The sequence below is a fragment of the Micropterus salmoides genome, unplaced genomic scaffold (genome assembly GCF_014851395.1).
Source record: "Micropterus salmoides isolate LMB-PRFRI ecotype aquatic unplaced genomic scaffold, ASM1485139v1 Ms_hic_scaffold_2, whole genome shotgun sequence".
In the NCBI taxonomy this organism is placed as follows: domain Eukaryota; kingdom Metazoa; phylum Chordata; class Actinopteri; order Centrarchiformes; family Centrarchidae; genus Micropterus; species Micropterus salmoides.
In genome coordinates, this window is record NW_024041150.1 from 51,184,359 (window position 1) to 51,206,933 (window position 22,575).

Here is a 22,575-nt window from a genome sequence, read left to right on the forward strand (position 1 = left end):
TAAAAGGGATAAAATAAAGTCAAATAAGATCGGGAAAAGCTCTCCTATAAAAGTATGTTTTAAGAAGGGACTTAAAAGAGTTCACTAACTCAGCCGACCTGATTTCCTCGGGCAGGCTGTTCCAGAGCCTCGGGGCCCTGACAGCAAACGCTCTGTCCCCTTTAGTTTTCAGTCGAGACTCTGGAACAGACAACAGACCTCTGCCCGAGGATCTCAAGGTACGTGCTGGTGCGTATGGGACTAAAAGGTCAGAAACATAACAAGGCGAGAGGCCATGAAGAGCTTTAAAAGTGATCAATAGAATTCTAAAACATACTGGGAGCCAGTGTAATGAAGCTAAAATAGGAGTAAGATTAGCATTAGGTTGTCAGGTTACAGCTCTGTCCTGTAAACATGCTATATGACTTGATATTTAACTTAAATTAAAGAAATAGGACTTTGTGACAATGGAGGAGGTGAGTTTAGTGGCTGGGATTCTTTTGGATTTTAATGTACAAATTGATTAATACATACAAATGAATTGTACCAACACTGTTATGTTCAAAGTGACCAGCAGAAAATCACTTACTATGTGAAATCTATATTTTAAGTTAGAACTTTTAAAAACATTAAGATGAATATTACAAGTTAACTATAATGGATACATGAATATTAAGTTAATTATCATAATGGAATAAAATCTGTGACGTCTGTTGTTTTTAATCTTGGTTTTAATATATTGTCTGTTAATTATTGATCTTATTCTATTTTATTTCTTTGTACTTTTTGAAGTTTTGTATTTATATTGGCATCCATCTTTCTATAAAAAAATAGAGGTCTTTTCCATCCCAGGCCCTTTTTTGGACACACAGAGTATTGCATTAGTCAAACTTCGACATTCTGTTAGGGCTGCAGCTGTTGATTATTTTAGTAATTAAGTATTGTACCGATTATTCCGTATATTCATCAAGTAGGGCAGGGCAAGAAAACAATTTTATACAATAACAAAAAATAAAAAATTTTTTCTTACGACAAAGGTTCAATAAATATTCTATAAATGTTTGATTTATTTTTAGAATCCTGCATATCGTGGCTGAACATCCTACTGTGAAAAACATCATACTGCACATCGGGGCCAATGATGTTGTGAAGCAACAGTCTGAAGTGTTGAAAGAGGACTTATATATAATATAATAATCTGTTGAACACGGTCAGCTCTTTGAATGCTGAGGTGTTTATCAGTGGCCCTATACCTCCAATCCGAAGAGGAGCTGAGAGATTCAGCAGATTGATGGCATAGAACATGTGGCTCTCAACGGCCTGTACTGTCTATTCAGTGCATTTCATTGAAAACTTTTACCCCCCCCCCCCCAGAAGAGAGCTCTGATCACGGGAGACAACTGAGCCAAGAGGAAGAGCCACCACCTCCCTCAATGAAAACCAACAGTGAGGATTCAACATCTTTACCCCCCCCAATCCCCATCTTCAGACACCCTTTCTCCCCTCTCCCCCCTGTTGGACTTCACTGATCACATGGAAGACCTGGTTAGAGCTGGGACCAAATTTACTCCTGGTAGTCTTCTCCATCCAGAACAGAAAAAGCATGGTGAATGTGTTCAGAAACAGGAAGCACTCAACAACACGTTTAGCATTAGTTCCTCGTCAGCCGCAGCCTGTCGAAAAAAGTGGGCCAGATAATGTTTTCAACACACTAAAATTAGCTTTGTTAAATGTTAGGTCTTTGGCAGGAAAAACATTTTTAATTACTGATTGTATAATCACTCACAATCTTAATTTCATGTTTTTAACTGAAACTTGGTTGGACCAAGATAACAGTGCAGTTGTCCTTATCGAGTCTACCCCTCCCAACTTCAGTTTTATAGTGAAGCTAGAGTGCATAAGAGAGGAAGTGGAGTTGCCATTTTGTTTAATGACTCCCTCCAATTCCAAAAGATGTCTTATGGGAATTTTGCTTCTTTTGAATATGTGGCTTTTCAGCTGAATTCCTCTTCTCGAGCTATTTTTCTAAATATCTACAGGCCCCCTAAATACTGTGCAAACTTTTTTGATGACTTTGGTGAACTGCTGTCTATAATCTGTATTGACTTTGACTGTGTAGTTATTGTTGGTGATTTTAACATCCATGTTGACGACCCCCAAGACAGAGGGACTAAAGAACTGTGTTGTGTTCTTGTTATAATGTTCTAATTATGGACTGACCCAACATGTGACGGAGCCCACGCACAATAAGGGTCACACGCTAACCAACCCTCCTGTGTCTGTAGCCTCTGAACTTCTATCCACCAGGGCCTGCAATGAATTTGCCTCCTTCTTCACAGACAAAATTCAAACAATTAGACAAGCAATCAGTGCCTCCATGTCAGTAACAGGATATGTCTTGTCCCTGTGTCCACTCAAAAGCAATTCATATAGCATGAGACAATTTGATTCTATTAACCATAAAAACCTGGAGGACATAATACAACATCTGAAATCCTCCTCATGCTGCCTTGATATTCTGCCAACAGGTTTTTTCAAAAATGTTTCTAAATGCATGGCCTCAGATTTACTACAAATTGTCAACGTGTCTCTCCTCTCAGGTTTTTTCCCACAGGCCCTGAAAACTGCAGTTATTAAGCCACTCTTAAAAAAGAGCAATCTAGACAGTTCACTAATGAGCAATTATAGGCCCATATCAAATCTCCCATTTTTAAGTAAAATCATTGAAAAGGCTGTTTTTCAACAGCTTCTTGGCACTAAATAACTGTTTTGATGTCTTCCAGTCAGGGTTTTGACCACACCACAGCACACAGACAGCTCTTGTTAAGGTCTTCAATGAAATCCATTTAAATACTGACCGTGGCAATAATTCTAGCCAATTCTAGTTGAAGCAAAGAGTCGCAGATTCGTTAAAGACGGCGCCAGCTGAGGTGAAGACGTGTCTGCTCAAGTCTTAGCATTATTGGTTCTCAGTGCTGCATTCGACACGGTCGACCACAACATATTACTAGACAGACTGGGTTGGACTTTCTGGCACAGTGCTAAAATGGCTTGAATCCTACTTAGACAGGGACAACTTTGTGTCTATAGGTAATCACACATCTGAGCTGACAAAAATTACATGTGGAGTTCCCCAAGGGTCCATTCTGGGACCTCTTTTGTTTAACATTTACATGCTTCCACTGACTCCGATTATAGAAGAACAACAAAATATGTTACCATAATTATGCAGATGACACACAGATTTACATAACCATTTCACCAGGGGACTATGATCCCATACAGGCGCTGAGTGACTGTATTGAGCAGGTCAACGATTGGATGTGCCAGAATTTTCTGAAATTAAACAAGGATAAAACTGAAGTTATTGTTTTTGGAGGAACGATTGAAAGTCAGTGCTCGACTTCAATCTGTAATGTTAAGAACCACAAATCAAGCCAGAAATCTGGTGTAGTCATGGACTCAGACCTGAATTTGAGGAGCCACATTAAGACAATTACAAAGTCAGCCTACTATCACCTGAAGAATATATCAAGGATTAAAGGACTTATGTCTCAGCAGGACCTGGAAAAGCTTATTCATGCATTTATCTTCAGTCGACTTGACTACTGTAACAGTGTCCTTACAGGGCTCCCTAAGAAATCCATCAGACAGCTGCAGCTGATTCAGAACGCTGTTGCTCGAGTCCTCACTAAGACCAAAAAGGTGGATCACATCACTCCAGTTCTGAGGTCTTTACATTGGCTTCCTGTATGTCAAAGAATTGATTTCAAAATCCTGCTGTTAGTTTATAAAGCACTAAATGGTTTAGGGCCAAAATACATTTCTGATCTTCTGCTTCGTTACGAACCATCCAGACCTCTCAGGTCGTCTGGGATCAGGTCTGCTTTCTGTCCCCAGAGTCAAAACTAAACAAGGAGAAGCAGCGTTCAGTTATTATGCTCTGTATATCTGGAACAAACTCCCAGATAACGGCAGGTCTGCTGAAACAGTCAGTTCTTTTAAATTAGGACTGAAGACTATTTCTTTTACCATTGCTTTTAATTAAATCTTTAAGATTTTTCTTTTTATTAACTTACACTGCACTATAACTTTTACTGTCCTGTTGTTTTTAGATTTTTATTATTTTCCATTTAACTCTTTTAACCTTGATTATAACACTGTAACTTTTATTATTTTATGTTGCTTTTAAACTTAAGCTTTTAGACTACATATTTCCCTGTTGCTTTTATGTTTTATGTAAAGCACTTTGAATTACCTTGTTGTTAAATTGTGCTATACAAATTAAACTTGCCTTTCCTCAGATTTGCTTAGTGATCCACTGCTTGGCCTCAGCTGTTGACCATAAAGAAAAGTTTAAAGTACAATTAACCATCACGTTTCTTCGACTTTCTCTCGGGAGCAAAAAGCAGCCTTTGAACTGTAAAGAAATAACGATTAGATAGGGCTGAAAGGATTTATCGATTAATTTGATTACTAAAATGCATCGACACATTCTTTGCATCAACGCTTCGTTTAATCCATATAACTATATAGCTAGGGACATTTATTACTCATTCGCACATTGCGCTTAAACTGTGTGAACACGACATGATTATGATGGCGCTGTTTGCAAAGTGTAGGAAGAGATAAAAGCGTTGTCAAGCTAAAGTACTTCTTACACGATACATCATTGAATCTGTAGAAGTTTCCAAGTACAAAAATCATTGTTAGCTTCAGCCCTGATTTGATACTTATCATGATAATTATCAATATAGAAAGATATAAAACTTTTTATTGTGACATTTTTGGCCATATCGTCCAGCCTTATCATCAAGTAATCAGATACAGTGCCCCCTGGTACCAGGATCAGCTTGGTAACTCGTATACTCTAACCAGTCAGACAAACAACAAAAAACACAACAACAATTCTACATTTACAACTAAGAATTGTGCCTTATCGTTCATCTAGCTTTCACCTCAATTAGCAATCATGATGTATGGTTAATACTATCTTGTTTTGGGTCTCCTGAGTGGACTCGATGCTTAACTCAAGTTGACTCGATTAAACTTAAGTTAAGCAATCAAGATTGACGATGAATAGTTTCCGGCTAAATGTTCCACACGTGACATCTCATTTCTGTTTATCTCTCTGTATGTCTGTCTGTTTCTATAGAAACGGAGAGGAAGAGATGGACTCAAACGTCACCACTGTCAGCACTGTGACAAATCCTACTCAACATCTGGATCTTTAAAGATTCATCAGAGAGCTCACACTGGAGAGAAACCGTACAGCTGTGACCAGTGTGGGAAAGCTTTTACTAGATCAGGTGAACTTAAAGTCCACCAAAGTGTTCACACTGGAGAGAAACCGTACAGCTGTGATCAATGTGGAAAAACATTCACTACATCAGGTGCACTACGAGTCCACCAGCGCGTTCACAGTGGAGAGAAACCGTACTGGTGTGACCAATGTGGGAAAACTTTCATTACATCACATAAACGAAAAATCCACCAACGTATTCACACTGGAGAGAAACCGTACAGCTGTCACCAATGTGGGAAAGCTTTCCCTAGATCAGGTGACCTAAAAATCCACCACCGTGTTCATAGTGGAGAAAAACCTTACTGGTGTGAAAAGTGTGGGAAAACTTTCACTAAATCTTGTAAACTAATAATCCACCAACGTGTTCACACTGGAGAGAAACCGTACAGCTGTGACCAGTGTGGGAAAGCTTTTACTAGATCAGGTAAACTAATAGTCCACCAACGTGTTCACACTGGAGAGAAACCGTACTGGTGTGACCAATGTGGGAAAGGTTTTTCTCAGAGTAATCACCTTAAACACCACTCCTGCAGTCACGCTGCTTCATTTTGAACATTTTTCAGAGCCAGACTATCAATTTCCTCATGCCTCCTCTTCAGGCCCTCATAGCTGTGTTTATATATTTTCAGCTTCAGTAAGTTTGTATTCTTGATATGTTATCATGGCTATAACTACAGCCTGTCCTGCCCCACCCCCACCCCCACCCCCCAACATCTCGCTGTGTCACACACTGTAGCTATGAGGATATGCCACCCACCCTCACCCCTCTGCTGAAGAACCATGTTTCCCGATCCACTTGGGTTTTCAAAAAAATGTACTAGTATCTTCAAAGTAAATGAGTTGAATGAATTATCTCTTTATTCTTGTAGCTTATTTTTCACAACCCAAGTGTAATGACTTGTTTCACAATCAGAATGTGATCCATTCGGTCGATAACATTTGAAAAGTCTATAACTGGGGAGATTACTGATAGAGAGTGGGCTAAAATAGTGGACACAGTCTCCGCCGCATATCCGGCATCCAGTGGAGAGTTGATGCTGCCAAAAAGATAATTTCATTCAAAGTCCATTTCTAAGTGATATGAAGAGAAAGGCAACTGCAACGAGTAGAGGAAAGCCGTCAGGAATCTGTTGAGGTTTGTTCAGACTGAAAGCAAAGCCAATTCTAGTCGAAGCAAAGAGTCGCAGATTCGTTAAAGACGGCACCAGCTGAGGTGAAGACGTGTCTGCTCAAGTCTGAAAAATTCAGCTTTGTCTTTCACAAATGAAAAGACTAAAGAAGTGGAGTTTCTGCTGAGTTCTGAGGTCAACATCCGACCAACTCGGTACACTTCAAACTAATTAGATCCTAGATGCCTCTGGGTTTAACTGCTGTGGTTTGATCCAGTGTGTAGTGAGGAGGAAGAGGCGCTGAATCAACAGGGACTACAAAACCACCACAGACCACATTTGTGTTCAGTCTGAACAAACCTTTGTTGTTGTGAAAGTCTGAATGAATCAAATATTATTTGTCTTCATTTTAACAGCGGTTTGCTTTCTGTTCTGTCAGTAAATGTGTTCTGTTTAACTTGCATCCTGCCAGGGTTGGTGCTGTAATAATTTGAGCTGGAGACTTGAGACTCGAGTCCTTTTCAATATTCTCATTAAATTAGTCAACACAAAGAGAAGCTTTGACTCATCATTTGAAACTGGACGTTCAATGAACTGTTTCCACTCAAGAATATTTGTTATGGCTTTAGAAAATGTGACAAATAAGCACAAGGAACAAGCAGATGGTCTGTTGGTGCAGTCACTGTTAATTTAAGCAGACCACCATGTTTCCTGACCCTCATCAAAGTGCTGTGAGAATCTAAACAGACCCATAAAAGTCAGTTTGGCTTTAGTTTCACTGAGCAGATGTTGTTTTACAGCAGCAGATACTGAAAGGAAACAAATCAAACCATTAAAAACACACATGTACAGGTATTCTCAATGATAAAGTCAGTCTGCTGACGGTAAACGGTGGAGAGATTAGAAAACCAAGTCAAGTTAATGACCTCAGTAATGTAGAGTGGATGAAACTAAATATAAACCACGTGTGTGGAGAGCAGATCTCAGTGGACTCAGGTCCAGGCCTGCAGACAGGAAACACAGTCAGAAATGCTTCAGTAGCTTTTTAAATCTCCTCACCTGCCCCAAGTCTTTCATAGAGGAGTTAAATGAGGCGCTCGCTGTTGAACGTGCCAAAGAGTTTATCATTTTTATTTTTCAGTATGTTGCAAACATTCAGTCTAATTAACAATAATTTGTGTTTCGTTTGTTTTCCACACTGACTTCTGCTGGGACCGAGTGGAGAGTCTCAGTGTTGAGAAATGTGTGTGAGCAGCTGTAGAAACTGTAAATGGTAGCTCACTATCACTGCTGTGTGTGTGTGTGAATGACTCTTTGGGTGGAAGCAGCATATAAATGCAGTCAGACAGCCAGCAGGTGGCAGCACAGGAGCTTCACTTTGTTCAACAGAAGATTATTTTCAATTTGAAGTCTGATCTTTGACTCACAGGAGGAGAAAAGGAAACATTTATAGGCCTCTCAGGTTTGTATTGCTTTGTTTTATGTTTGTACTCTGTGCTTTAATACCCGCCGCTGCCACAGAGAAGAGATCCTCCCCAACAATTTTTCCCAACTATCAGCATTTATTTATTAAGTGACAATCACATCAACATGTTGTTATATTTCTAATTTCTTCTGTATTAACGGAGACTAAAGAGGTTTGCAGGCTACATTCACAACACACAGTTTTCCTTCAGTGGCTTTGTGTTTGCATCTGTTTGGGCTGCTCATTAATGCAGCTGAATAGCCAGCTGATGTCCACATGTTCAGCTCTCTGCCTCCTATTCAAGCTGATCACCTGAAGAGAGGTGAAAATGTGCGTCAGTCGCCTTTTCAAGCAGCTGATCCCCATTTGAATAGAGAGCCAACCTGGACAAACACACGATGGCCCGTTAAGTGAACAAACAGCTTCACTGTGATGTTAATGATGTGTTTGGACTCTCTTAGCTGCCGAGATAAGCAGCAGATGTTTAGTTTTCTTTGCTCTGAAGTTGTTAAAGTAACTTGTAAAAACAATTAGAGTTAAATGCAGATATTTACCTCGGACCAGCTCACATCTCATCAGCCTTTCTAATCAAACAGATCAAACCTGGGTCAAACATCGCTCGTCATGAGATTCTGCTGAAACCTGCAGATGCTTTTCACAATCAATTGAACAGTATTCTCAATAAAACTAACAAAGAATTCTTAAACCAGATAAAAACTGATATTATTTCTGCTCCCTTACTTATTCCCTGTGCTTTTAATCAGCATTTAACTTCTGTTTGTGGTTCCCAACACGTTCATTATGATTATATATCTGTTTCCTCAAACTTTCCCACTTCTCATGTCTCATTTTCCTGGTGATGTTTTTATGCTGTATGTGAGCTGAAAGAAAGCAGCAGTGCTGGTCCAGATGATTTGAAAGCCACATTTGTAACCATGTATCCTCTTGTAGACGTATTGAACTCGACACACATTTGGAAATGTTCCAGAGTTAGTCCTATTTTAAAATAATTATCGACCAGACTCTCAACCTGGGCTTTGGTTTGTCTTTGTGATCATGGGTCACGGACCGACCACAGCAGGTCAGAATAGGTAAGCAGACCTCCTCCACCCTCATAAACACAGGAACCCCACAGGGCAGCGTGCTGAGCCTCTACACCCACGACTGCACCCCCAACCCCATAATCACACAGGCAGACGACACCACTTTACAGGAGCTGGGCTGGTTTGAGACAATGAGGGGACGGGCCGCAGGCGTGAAGTGGAACATCATGGCTGAGTTCAGGAGAACAAAGCAGAGAGTCCACCTCCCCCTCACACACACGGAGAAGCAGTGGAAAGTTTCATAAAGTTCCTCTGAGTCAATGTGTGAAAACAGCTGACATGGTCCTCCAACAGCTCACAGCTGGTTAACAAGGCCCAACAAAGACTCTTCTTCCTCACAAAGATGAAGCACACACACTGCTACCACAGACACCATTTAGAAATACAAAGACTGAGCATCTGTTGATTCATTATGTAACATTCACCTCTGTAAATGTGTTATTTTAATCTGTTTCAAAGTCCAGGACTTTTAGTTTACAGCTGTTTTCTAGTTCTGCTGTCATTTATTTGTTTTATTTTAATTACATTAACAGAAGCATTACGACACGTCATTGTACCTGAGTATAAAAACAATAAAGATCATTCAAATCTGACTTCAGTAAAATCATCACAGCAGTCTGACGCGCTGAACCAACTTCAGCAGCTACAGAGAAGCTGCTTTGTTTCAAACAGGCTGTGAATCTGCTGCCTGAGCAACGGTAACTAAGAGGCGGGGCGAGACGCCGTGACATCGCGAGAACACTCCGCGGGATCCCGCAGCGCTCCTGTATCTCAGCCTGAAGAGCTCCGAGACCAGAATCCAGACTCAGTCCAGGACAACACGGTCCACCAGTCACAGCGGAGACCTGCAGGACGATGGAGAACCAGAACCCGGACCGCAGGAGCCAAACAGCAGCCTCGTGTTCTGATAGCACCGATGTTCAGGTCAGTGTTCATGACTTCATCACGAGACTAAAGATTTGGATATGTAGACCAAGATCAGAGTCAAGTGTAATGCCAAGGGGGCCCCACAGGTCAGAGGAGTCTAATTTAATGTAATGTAGGGGAGACCAGGTGTGGTTGTAACATGGGGAGACTTGTAACAACAGCCATTCTGTGATCATTTCACTATTTACCTACTTCCTCCCCCATAAAGGGAAACAGACAAAGAGACAAGATTAGTGACAGCAGAGACTAAGCACGGGGAAATAGGAAGAAATCAAAATAGTGGTACCAGAGTAAGGAGTAACGAAAATCAAGCGAAGCTGGTGTGGGGAACCGGGGTTGAAATACTTGCTGAGATGAGGTTGATTGCTGGCAGGTGTGGCAGACTGGGGAGGTTGCTGACGAGGTGCAGGTGTGGGTCGTTGGCTGGGCTCAGGGGCGGAGGGAGAGAGAGCACACACAGGGGAGGAGACACAGGAAGGCAGGCAGAGGACAGAGAAAACCAAGGAAAAAGCAGAATAACTGATGAAATGGAGAAATAACCAGGACACTCACCGTCAGCCGGGCTGCCACCCGTTATTAAACTGCAAGCTATACACTCACCTAAAGGATTTTTAGGAACACCATACTTATACTGTGTTTGACCCCCGTTCGCCTTCAGAACTGCCTTAATTCTACGTGGCATTGATTCAACAAGGTGCTGAAAGCATTCTTTAGAAATGTTGGCCCATATTATGTTTAATAAATTATGTTTTTATCAACTTAGAAATATAGCTAAAATTAGATCAATGTTAACTTTTAAGGACACCGAGACCATTTTACACGCCTTCATCTCATCACGCCTGGATTATTGCAACAGCCTTTTCACCTGTTTAACCCAAAAATCTATTGATCGACTCCAGACTGTCCAGAACTCAGCTGCCAGGCTTTTAACCAGAACAAAGAAATATGACCACATTACTCCTATTTTAGCTTCATTACACTGGCTCCCAGTATGTTTTAGAATTGACTTTAAAATTCTATTGATCACTTTTAAAGCTCTTCATGGCCTCTCGCCTTGTTATATTTCTGACCTTTTAGTCCCATACGCACCAGCACGTACCTTGAGATCCTCGGGCAGAGGTCTGTTGTCTGTTCCAGAGTCTCGACTGAAAACTAAAGGGGACAGAGCGTTTGCTGTCAGGGCCCCGAGGCTCTGGAACAGCCTGCCCGAGGAAATCAGGTCGGCTGAGTCAGTGAACTCTTTTAAGTCCCTTCTTAAAACATACTTTTATAGGAGAGCCTTTCCCGATCTTATTTGACTTTATTTTATCCCTTTTATTTTATTCTATTTTACTAATTTTATATTAAATTTTCATGCTCTTATCTTTTTTTTGTATTATTCTTTACACTTGTTAAAGCACTTTGTAACTTGTTTTTGAAAAGTGCTCTACAACTAAGGATTATTATTATTATTATATTATTATTGATAGGATAGCATCTTGCAGTTGATGGAGATTTGTGGGATGCACATCCAGGGCACGAAGCTCCCGTTCCACCACATCCCAAAGATGCTCTATTGGGTTGAGATCTGGTGACTGTGGGGGCCATTTTAGTAAAGTGAACTCATTGTCATGTTCAAGAAACCAATTTGAAATGATTGGAAATTTGTGACATGGTGCATTATCCTGCTGGAAGTAGCCATCAGAGGATGGGTACATGGTGGCCATAAAGGGATGGACATGGTCAGAAACAACGCTCAGGTAGGCCGTGGCATTTAAACGATGCCCAATTGGCATTAAGGGGCCTAAAGTGTGCCAAGAAAACATCCCCCACACCATTACACCACCACCAGCAGCCTGCACAGTGGTAACAAGGCATGATGGATCCATGTTCTCATTCTGTTTACACCAAATTCTGACTCTACCATCTGAATGTCTCAACAGAAATCGAGACTCATCAGACCAGGCAACATTTTCTTCAACTGTCCAATTTTGGTGAGCTCTTGCAAATTGTAGCCTCTTTTTCCTATTTGTAGTGGAGGTGAGTGGTACCCGGTGGGGTCTTTTGCTGTTGTAGCCCATCCGCCTCAAGGTTGTGCGTGTTGTGGCTTCACAAATGCTTTGCTGCATACCTCGGTTGTAACGAGTGGTTATTTCAGTCAAAGTTGCTCTTCTATCAGCTTGAATCAGTCGGCCCGTTCTCCTCTGACCTCTAGCATCAACGAGGCATTTTCGCCCACAGGACTGCCGCATACTGGATGTTTTTCCCTTTTCACACCATTCTTTGTAAACCCTAGAAATGGTTGTGCGTGAAAATACCAGTAACTGAGCAGATTGTGAAATACTCAGACCGCTCAAAATTGCTTAAATCACCTTTCTTTCCCATTCTGACATTCAGTTTGGAGTTCAGGAGATTGTCTTGACCAGGACCACACCCCTAAATGCATTGAAGCAACTGCCATGTGATTGGTTGATTAGATAATTGCATCAATGAGAAATTGAACAGGTGTTCCTAATAATTCTTTAGGTGAGTGTATTTCAAAATATTTTTTAACAAATTATGCTCTAAAAAGTGGTACTGGCTGAGACTTCCTGTACTTCACCTGGGTCTGTGGGGCCTTCTAACGACGTCTGGACTGGGTCTTTGCTGGTACTGGCTGAGCCGCATCAGACCCGTTCAAACTGGCTCCTCCAGGTTTCCCTCAATGCATTTTCAAATATAAAATATTATTTATAAAATGACTTGGCAGAATATGTGATGCTTATTATTTACTGAGATGTGCATCCATATTATCCAGTCTGTCCAGCTAATCAACATTTTAATAGTCAATGTGAATCCTGTGCTTCCCATCTTGCATTAGTCCAGAGGTCTAACTAAACTTCACTGTCTTGTTTTCAAATGACGTATGAGGAGTGCCCTCACATCCTGTCTCGACCGGTCCCACAGATGTTTCTTGCTCGAATTTCTTGCACGCGCATGTGAACGCATTTCCACGAGCAACGTAGTCATCTTTCCAAGCTACTGTTTCTAAACACCGTGGGCCTTTGCTTTTTACAAGACGTAATAAATAAGATATAACTTTATTATGGAATATAAAAAGGCAGATGCAGTATTATCGAAGTATTAACACACTATTTACACTGTACAATCAACAATAATTATTTACAACCATTTACAACTAGATAAATGTCTAAAATATAGTCATGAAAAAACGTCAGTCTGGTGCTGCGGTGTTGTGGAGCCTGACGGCACAAATGAGCCTCCTGAGTGCTTTGAGGCTCGGGGCTGAATGAGTCTGTGGCTGAAGGATAGACTCTCCCTGTCCATCAGGGACACTATGGTATCGTTTCAGTATCGAGATTTAAATATTAAGTCATAATTTTGGTATTGTGACAACACTAGTCTGGCTGCAACTTTACTGTTTTGGTTCACTTTAGGGGCACTCAGTGTCTCAGCAGGTCGTCAACACGTCTCCACATCTCCATGTTCCTCCTGCTGGATGTAGAAATAAAGTTCTACATACTTCAGCTTATGTTTGCATTTGCAGACACTATGAGCACTAAGCACTACAACATCTCACGCACTTTTTTCTGTATGTCTGTCTGTTGATATAGAAACAAAGAAGAAGACAGGGACTCAAACGTTACAGCTGTCAGCACTGCAACAAATCCTTCACAACATCTGGATCTTTAAAGATTCATCAGAGAGTTCACACTGGAGAGAAACCGTACAGCTGTGACCAGTGTGGGAAAACTTTCACTCAATCAGGTCACCTAGAAACTCACAGACGTGTTCACACTGGAGAGAAACCGTACAGCTGTGACCAGTGTGGGAAGGCGTTCACTACATCAAGTGAACTAAAAATCCACCGACGTGTTCACACTGGAGAGAAACCATACAGCTGTGACCAGTGTGGGAAAACTTTCACTCGATCAGGTCACCTAGAAACTCACAGACGTGTTCACACTGGAGAGAAACCGTACAGCTGTGACCAGTGTGGGAAAACTTTCACTCAATCAGGTCACCTAGAAACTCACAGACGTGTTCACACTGGAGAGAAACCGTACAGCTGTGACCAGTGTGGGAAGGCGTTCACTACATCAAGTGAACTAAAAACCCACCGACGTGTTCACACTGGAGAGAAACCGTACTGGTGTGAACAGTGTGGGAAGGCGTTCACTACATCACGTGAACTAAAAATCCACCGACGTGTTCACACTGGAGAGAAACCGTACAGCTGTGACCAGTGTGGGAAAACTTTCACTCAATCAGGTCACCTAGAAACTCACAGACGTGTTCACACTGGAGAGAAACCTTACAGCTGTGACCAGTGTGGGAAGGCGTTCACTACATCAAGTGAACTAAAAATCCACCGACGTGTTCACACTGGAGAGAAACCATACAGCTGTGACCAGTGTGGGAAAACTTTCACTCGATCAGGTCACCTAGAAACTCACAGACGTGTTCACACTGGAGAGAAACCGTACAGCTGTGACCAGTGTGGGAAAACTTTCACTCAATCAGGTCACCTAGAAACTCACAGACGTGTTCACACTGGAGAGAAACCGTACAGCTGTGACCAGTGTGGGAAGGCGTTCACTACATCAAGTGAACTAAAAATCCACCGACGTGTTCACACTGGAGAGAAACCGTACTGGTGTGAACAGTGTGGGAAGGCGTTCACTACATCAAGTGAACTAAAAATCCACCGACGTGTTCACACTGGAGAGAAACCGTACTGGTGTGAACAGTGTGGGAAAACTTTTACTACGCCAAGTGACCTAAATAAACATCAACGTGTTCACACTGGAGAGAAACCTTATAGCTGCGGCCAATGTGGGAAAATGTTTACACGGAGCAGTAACCTTAAAGTCCACCAACGCATTCATGCTGCCTTATCGTAGACATTTTCAGAGCAATGCTAGCTGGTTCCTCCTGCCTCCCCGATACATTATCATGTGACTGTGATGGAGTAGTGAGGAGAATAGAACAGGTTGGATTTGCTTAAAGAGTAATTACACACCCATATTCTGCAAACACCCTCTCAGCATATTCAAAAGATGCAGCAGACGTAAGGGGACACGGACCAGAGTGACCGGGAGCGACAGACTGAGCACCGCTTAGGAAGCAGCCATGTGGAGCTGCTGTCAGACTCTCCCTGTCTGTCAGGGTTCAACCAGTAGAGGGCAGGCACTTTATAGCACAGTATGTAGAATTCAAACAGTTTGCTGGAAAATGTCAAGATTTGGACCTGAACCCCTCAGCAACACGACTCAATACACATACACATTGATTATGAGCTGAAATAAGTGGTTTGAGGGTTTAGTTACTCTTTAAGAAGGCCATGGGATGTGGTCACAAGCTCAATAATGACAGATTTATTCCCCAAGGTCAAGAATAAGTTAAAACTAGTTAAAATGTTGTTTCTCTGTGCTTCGTACATATTTTATTGTTATTTTGTTGTAGTTAAACATATTTTCATTAAATCTGTAATTTACATTTACATTCACTGTTTTTATTTTTGTTTACTGAAATGTTTGTTTCAGACTGAAAGCAAAGCCAAATCTAGTCGATGCAGATTTGCTCAAGTTGGTTCCAGCTGAAGTGACGACAGAGTGTTAACTACTGTGTAGCTATAGCGGGACAAACTGTGAATTCAAGACGTACATACATGCATTTTATTTAATGTGTCCTTTTATTTTTTCTCTTTCCACCCACTTCTCATGGGTTGACAGGATATGCTGTAGAAATAAAACCCCATTTTTTAAACAAGACTTTGTGCCTCGTGTTGACTACTGGAGGGAGCTACAGCTCCTTTAGCTCTGATGCAGCTGCCTCTCTCTGTCTGTAGTCACTACCCTGTGGGCACAAGCAAGGTCCCGCCCACAGTACTAGCTGATTGGTTAAAGTCACAAGTAATAGCCTATCAACACTGGCTATTGTCCTACTTCATGTATTATGTGGTTTATAATGGACTGTGGTGCAGAAACAGTGAGGCTTACATTGTCCTGTTATCTGTCAGTGGTCATACTTGATGCACTAGATGTGATAGTGTTTGAAATTTTCTTTATTTACTTTGGTATGTACAGGTGATGGTCATATAATTAGAATATCAAAGTTGATTAATTTCAGTAATTCCATTCAAAAAGTGAAACTTGTATAATTTATACATTCATTCCACACATACTGATATATTTCAAGTGTTCATTCCTTTTAATTTTTGATGATTATAACTGACAACTAATGAAAACCCCTAAATCAGTATCTCAGAAAATTAGAATATTGTGAAAAGGTTCAATATTGAAGACACCTGGTGCCACACTCTAATCAGCTAATTAACTCAAGTAGCAGCAATGAAACCAGTTGCTAGATGTCATTAGCCGCAACTAATGTGGAGCAACGTGGGCACACGGGGTCTCCCTGGTCGGCTGATCCAGGCAGACCACATGTGAGTGTCACGTTAGCTATCCGTTAGCTCAACGTTAGCTCCCTGTTATCTTACCTGGCCGCGGTAACCTAGTAGCGTCGAGGCCAGCGTCATCGGAGGTTGGAACGGGGGAAGCGAGGAGTTGCTCTGAGACCCGTGAATGGGCTTGTGTGGCAGACGCCGCGGTGACTCGCCCTGTTCTGGCCGGCTTGCTGGAAGACATCGTTCTTCTTGTTTTCCGGCTGGAAAGTCTTTGCTCTTTAGACAATCTTCTGCTCTTTAGACAATCTTCTGCTCTTAGACAGCTCAGTACTGAAGAAAAATGGGAGCCGAAGGCCAGGTCTCACCGTTGTGTATATATACAAGGTGCGGACGTAGGCATAGACTAAAATTCTCAGTGCCGCAGAGGCGCGCGGAAGGGGTAAACCCAATAGCGATAGCCTTAGAGGGCGAAGCCTATACGAAATACAACCTCATATCTTGACTGGTAAATTCTGCTATCTCATAAATTACATCTTTGTCCTGTCTCAGGCACCGTAGCTATACTACTCGCTTGGATAGGGAAGGGGGGGTTGAAATTCTTGTTATTCGAAACCCTCACCACTAGATGTCACTAGAACTTAAACACTTTACCTTTAAATGAGCTATTTGATGTGAGCTAGATGATAACCTACCCTGTCATTTCATTACCACTAGGCTATAACATTTAATATTTTATGTAACTCTTACCCCTAAAATCGACTGACACCGTCTACGGTGCGTTACGAGAATTCGGTCAATTTTCAAAATAAAACATACTGTGGAGACTCCCGATCATAAAACAACAATAAACACAGTTAAAACGGACACAAAAGGAACTCATTAAACTACGTAGCCTACTTAATCATAGTAGAAGCACAAAATGCAAACACTGGTTACCAAATCAACATAATCTAAACATATCATCGAAGTCAAGCAGGCAAAACGCTCTGATTCTGAAATGCTCCCTGTGGGAAATGCAGCCTGAAGTTGTCGGAAGGAAACAGGGTCACATAGAGCTGTGAAGAAGGTAGTAGAACAGACCTGGGCAAACTACGGCCCGCGGGCCACATCCGGCCCTTTGTACGTCCCTGTCCGGCCCGCGAGAGGCCAATCATAAATTACAACATAAATTAAACTAATATATGTTGTGCATGCAATACAACTGTGGCGCTTTTATTTTGAAAGCGCTACGTTTGTGTTTGTGTCTTCCGTGTGTACGCACAGCTCCCGCGCACACGCGCGTAGGTGAACAGGGACAGGTGATGCTAACCAGATTACCCCAAGATGTCAGCTCACGCTAAGAAAAGAAAAGTTGATAACGAATGCCGCGTTTTCAACAAGACATGAACTGCCAAGTATTTCTTTACAGAAATTAAAGGTAATGCTGTGTGCTTAATTTGTGGTACACAGGTCGCTGTGTTGAAAGATTATAATTTGAATCGTCACTACACCACCAAGTATGAGGAGAAATACAGAAATTTGACTGACGAAGAGCACGCAAAGGAGTCTGATGCGTTGCTAGCAAAACTGCAAACCCAACAAGGCCTTTTTACCAAACTTCACACCCCCAGAGATGCAGCCGTCAGGACAAGTTATGTAATTTCTCACAAAAGTTCGAGTTCATTAAGGAGTGCTTATTGGACTCTGTTGCACTGATATGTCCGGAGAAAAAGGCTGCGTTTGAGAACGTGTCACTCTCCCGACGCACCGTAACGAGGTGGGTTGAGGACATCGCTGGGAACTTGGAGCTTCAGCTTAAGAACAGAGCGGACGACTTTGACTGTTTTTCTCTGGCTTTGGATGAGAGCTGCGATGTACGTGACACCGCCCAGCTCCTCATCTTCTTACGTGGGATAACTGCAGACTTTAAAGTCACAGAGGAGCTGGCGGCCATGCAGTCAGAAAAGGCACAACCACTGGTAATGACTTGTTCACAGAGGTAAATGCATGTTTGGACATGTTAGGACTGAAATAGGACAAGCTGGTAGGTGTGACAACAGACTGTTGCCCAAATCTGACAGGGAAAAATGTTGGACTTTTAAAGAGAATGCAGGATAAAGTGACAGAAATTAACCCTGTGCAGGAGTTGACATTTTTGCATTGTATTATACATCAGGAAGTGTTGTGTAAGACAGTGTTAAAAATGAACCATGTTGTTGATGCTGTAACTAAAACAGTTAACTTCATCAGAGGGAGAGCATTAAATCACAGGCAATTTGTTGCACTTTTGGAGGAAAATGAGCTTGAACATGGTGACATAAGCTATCACTGCACCGTCAGGTGGCTCAGCCTAGGCAAAGTGCTGAAAAGTGTCTGGGATCTGAGAGACCAGATTCAGGATTTCTGTGTGAAGAAAGGTACCAGAGCTTTCAGATGAAGACTGGGTGGCAGACCTCGGATTTGCTGTGGATGTGACTGCACTCATGAACAAACTAAATGTCAAACTGCAGTGCAAGGGCCTTTTTGTGCATGAGATGTACAGTGCAGTGAAGGCTTTCATGAGAAAGTTGCAGCTTCTCTCAAGCAAAGTGAAGGACAAAATTCTGACCCACCTGCCAACACTAAAAGAAGCCACAAGATCAGCCGATCACCTCCACAAGTACTCAACCATGTTAGAAGCACTGCATGGAGAGTTTTCAAGGCGATTTCAAGATTTCAAAACTCTTGAGAGTGAAATGCACATGGTGTCTTCTCCCTTCAACTGCAATGTGGATAATGCACCAAGTGATGTCCAGATGGAACTCATTGACCTGCAGTCTGACACGCTTCTGGCAGAGCACTTCAAGTCAGTCTCACTGCTGGACTTTTACTCCTCCCTCAAAGAGGAGAACTTTCCACACCTGAGGAGGCATGCTCAGAGGATTCTTGTCCTGTTTGGATCTACCTATGTATGTGAACAGACATTCTCAGTGATGAAGTTCAACAAATCCAAACACAGATCCTCTATCACTGATGACCACCTCTCAGCTGTCCTTCGCATAGCCACCTCAGACATTCAGCCAGATTTCAATGCACTTGTTCAAGCCCAGAACAGACTGGATTATTCTCACTGAAGAGGTAAAATGAGGTGGAAAACATTACAAGTTTTTGTTTGTTGTATTGCTGTATTCCTATAAACTTGTTCAGCTGTTTGTTGTTTTTCATTGTTTGTGGAGATGAATAAATTAAGTTCAAGTTATTGTTGGTGTGGCCCTCTGACACAATTCAGGTTTCTCATGTGGCCCCTTGTAAAAATTAATTGCCCACCTCTGTAGTAGAAGCACTAAAATGACAAATTAATAACAAGTCAATAAGGTGGGGCAGGCTGCACGCTCAGCTGCTGAAACGCTTCTGACATGCTTCCAGTGGACTTTGACTCGGAGATATGGACGCATCAAAACTGTCCGTAACATGCCGGACGGAGTCAGTGGATTCCCGGCTTTAGCCAACAGTGGGGATTAGTTATTGTAGATACCCATTTTGACATCAATATAAAGATTATTATTTCATTTAAAGTATTTAGTCTTTCTACAATAAGCATGATATTTGTTTTCATTGTGGAATGGAATAAATGGAACAAAGTAAAACAGGAAACAGAAAGAATAAAGTTCACAAAGAAACATGAAGGATTTAACAAAATAAAACATGAAGTCAAGACTTCCTCAAAGACTTTCTTCTCTAAGGAAAATATTTCAAAGACGCCACTGGTTGTAGCCTAGATGGTGCGTTCAGGCTCTTTAGTAGAAAACAAAGTAAAACAGGTAAATGTGAACAAGTCTGAGCAGAAAGTTGATCATAGCTTGTAATAAAATAAAGTGTCTGTAGGAATAACTCACATATCCTCAGAGTGCAGAAATAAACATTTTCTTTCTAACCTGCTTCAGATTCTGATGTCGTCTGTGCAGCAGCACCAAAACAAGCGGTGGAAGCTGATTTACAAAGGTGGAAAACCTCTTTATCGTCTTCTCACTCTCACATTCCTTATTAAATATCATGTTTTCTAATGAACTGCATCACTTGTGGAAAACAAAAGCCCACTCTTTGGCCTCTGAGTCTGTTTGGGGTCAAAAGAAACCTCCAGACTTTCACTCTCAGTTCTTCAGAGTCTAACAGCTTCCAGAGGTTTTGTTGAAGAGTCAGACTGTGTTTGAGCGCCACCTGCTGCTCATTAAGCAGACAGACCAATAAAGATGAAGAATAAAGAGAACAGAGTGCTGCTGTTCCTCCATCTTCTGCCCTTTCCTTCATTGTTTTACTCTCTCTGGATGCTGCTGTGCTCTGACAGGAAATCACTGACGTTTAGTGGCTGAACGAGCAGCTTTGATTTGTAATTGATGATAATAATAATACATTTTATTTGTAATGTTTAAACAAAGTTAAAGCAAAGAAAAAAGCAAGAGTTTAAAATAAAAAGGTGGGTTTTAAGGCCATGTTTAAAAGCTCCCAGTCTGTGGATGTATGGAGCCTGGTCCTGGGAGGATTCAGGAGATACACTGAGGCAGATTGCGCACCTTCAACAGGATCCTAGCAGCGCTGTTCTGGACGTACTGCAGCTTCTGGAGGCTTTTCTCAGTGATCACGTTGTGTGTCGGGGATTCAGCCTCTCCCAGGGCGACATGCTCAGTTCTCCCGGTGAGTCAGGGGGAAAACCAGTTATGGACTCTGTCTGATATATTGCTCGTCTGTTGTGAATAATATAGAAACTGAAGAGCTTTAAAAAATTATCGCATACTAAATCACAAAATCCCAATTAGATTATTTTCAAAAATTGTTCAGCCCTAGTAGACGGTGAAGGAGGATGTTGTGTTGAAAGCTGCAGTCAAGTCCAGGAGGATGAGAAGAGACGGGGAGCCACCGTCTGCCGTCGTCAGCAGGTCATTTGTAACCCTGAGCAGAGCTGTTTCTGTGCTGTGGCCAGGTGGTTTTGTTTTAGATGGACCTGAAGCTGGGAGGCAGCTACTTTTTCGAGCACCTTGGAAAGGAAGGTCTGAGGTGGGCCTGTGGTTGGCAAAGACTTCTAAGGTGGGTTTTTTGAGAAGTGGCCTGATGACGGTGGTTTTCAGTGGAACATGGCCAGTCTGGAGGGAGACGTTAATGACCTTTACCAGAGCTGTGGGGAAGGGGTCATCTGTCTGATGATGTCCTCAACCTCTCGCTGTGAGATGTTAGAGAAAAAGCAGAGACGTTGGGAAACCCCAGGCTGTGGGTCGGCAGTCGGGACAGGCAGGGCGCAGAAGCTGGAGGGCAGGGCACCAATAAAAATATTAATCATATGAAGTTTCTTTATTTTGATGAATCACTAATGTAAAAGCAGGATTTTCCTGCTGTAGCTCATTTTGTATCAGACTGTAACTAATAATTATTTTCATTATGGATCAATCTGCAGATTATTATATCGATTAATCGACTGATTGTTTGGTTTATAATGATTCTGTAAATGTTTAGAAATGCTTTCACTGTTACCCAGAGCCCAAAGTGACACCTTCACAATGCTTGTTGTGTCCAAATCTCATCATTATTAACAAACATTAAAATTAATGTTTTGAGTAGTGGAGTCTGGTGTGGTGGATTTATATCCTGAACCAGAAAACTTTCAATACTATAAAACAAAAAAAACTAGTAACTAAAGCGGTCAGATAAATGTAGTGAAGTAAAAATACAATATTTCCCTCTGAGATGTGGAGTAGAAGTAGAAAGTAAAGTACAAGTACCTGAGTGTTGTACTTGAGTACAGCAGTGTAGTAAATGTAGCTGTTGTGTATTAATTTGTAAAGTAACATGTAACTAAAACTGTAAGATAAATGTAGTAATAAATAAAATATTAAAATCAGCTGGAAACATGAAATGTTTTCTAAAAACAAAAAATTTGACATATTTAAAATGAGTAATGGACAAATAGTTTAAGCTGTAGTTATATAAACTGTTGGGTAATTTAACATATAACAAAATAGAATCATATTTTATAAACTTTTGGTGTGTTGCTCGTTTAGTAACATGTAACTAAAGCTACCAGATAAATGTAGTGAAGTAAAAGTACAATATTTCCCTCTGAGATGTGGAGTAGAAGTAGAAAGTAAAGTACAAGTACCTGAGTGTTGTACTTGAGTACAGCAGTGTAGTAAATGTAGCTGTTGTGTTAATGTGAATGTTTTGTGAGGAGCTCTCCAGTTTGTCCTGAGGGACGAACAGACTGACAGTGACAGGAAGCAGCCAGCAGGAGGCAGCAGAGGAGCTTCAGTTTGTTCAACAGATGATAGTTTTCACTTTAAAGTCACTGGAGG

General features: G+C 41.5%; 3 protein-coding genes across 3 annotated transcripts in view; 2 read left to right on the plus strand and 1 right to left on the minus strand.

The window, feature by feature from the left end:
• LOC119912601 (zinc finger protein 2-like) overlaps window positions 1-22,575 on the minus strand; it is a 746,717-nt gene that overhangs the window by 227,579 nt on the left and 496,563 nt on the right. The gene's annotated exons all lie outside the window — the stretch shown is intronic.
• Window positions 447-6,940, plus strand: LOC119913332 (zinc finger protein 239-like). The gene is made up of 2 exons (XM_038732739.1): window positions 447-455; window positions 5,135-6,940. Exons 1-2 carry the CDS (start codon window positions 447-449, stop codon window positions 5,834-5,836), a joined length of 711 nt encoding a protein of 236 aa, XP_038588667.1. The 3' UTR covers window positions 5,837-6,940.
• Window positions 8,915-14,844, plus strand: LOC119913333 (zinc finger protein 664-like). Its single transcript, XM_038732740.1, has 3 exons — window positions 8,915-8,939; window positions 8,983-9,158; window positions 13,482-14,844. The coding sequence occupies exons 1-3, from the start codon at window positions 8,915-8,917 to the stop codon at window positions 14,769-14,771; spliced, it is 1,491 nt and encodes a 496-aa protein (XP_038588668.1). The 3' UTR covers window positions 14,772-14,844.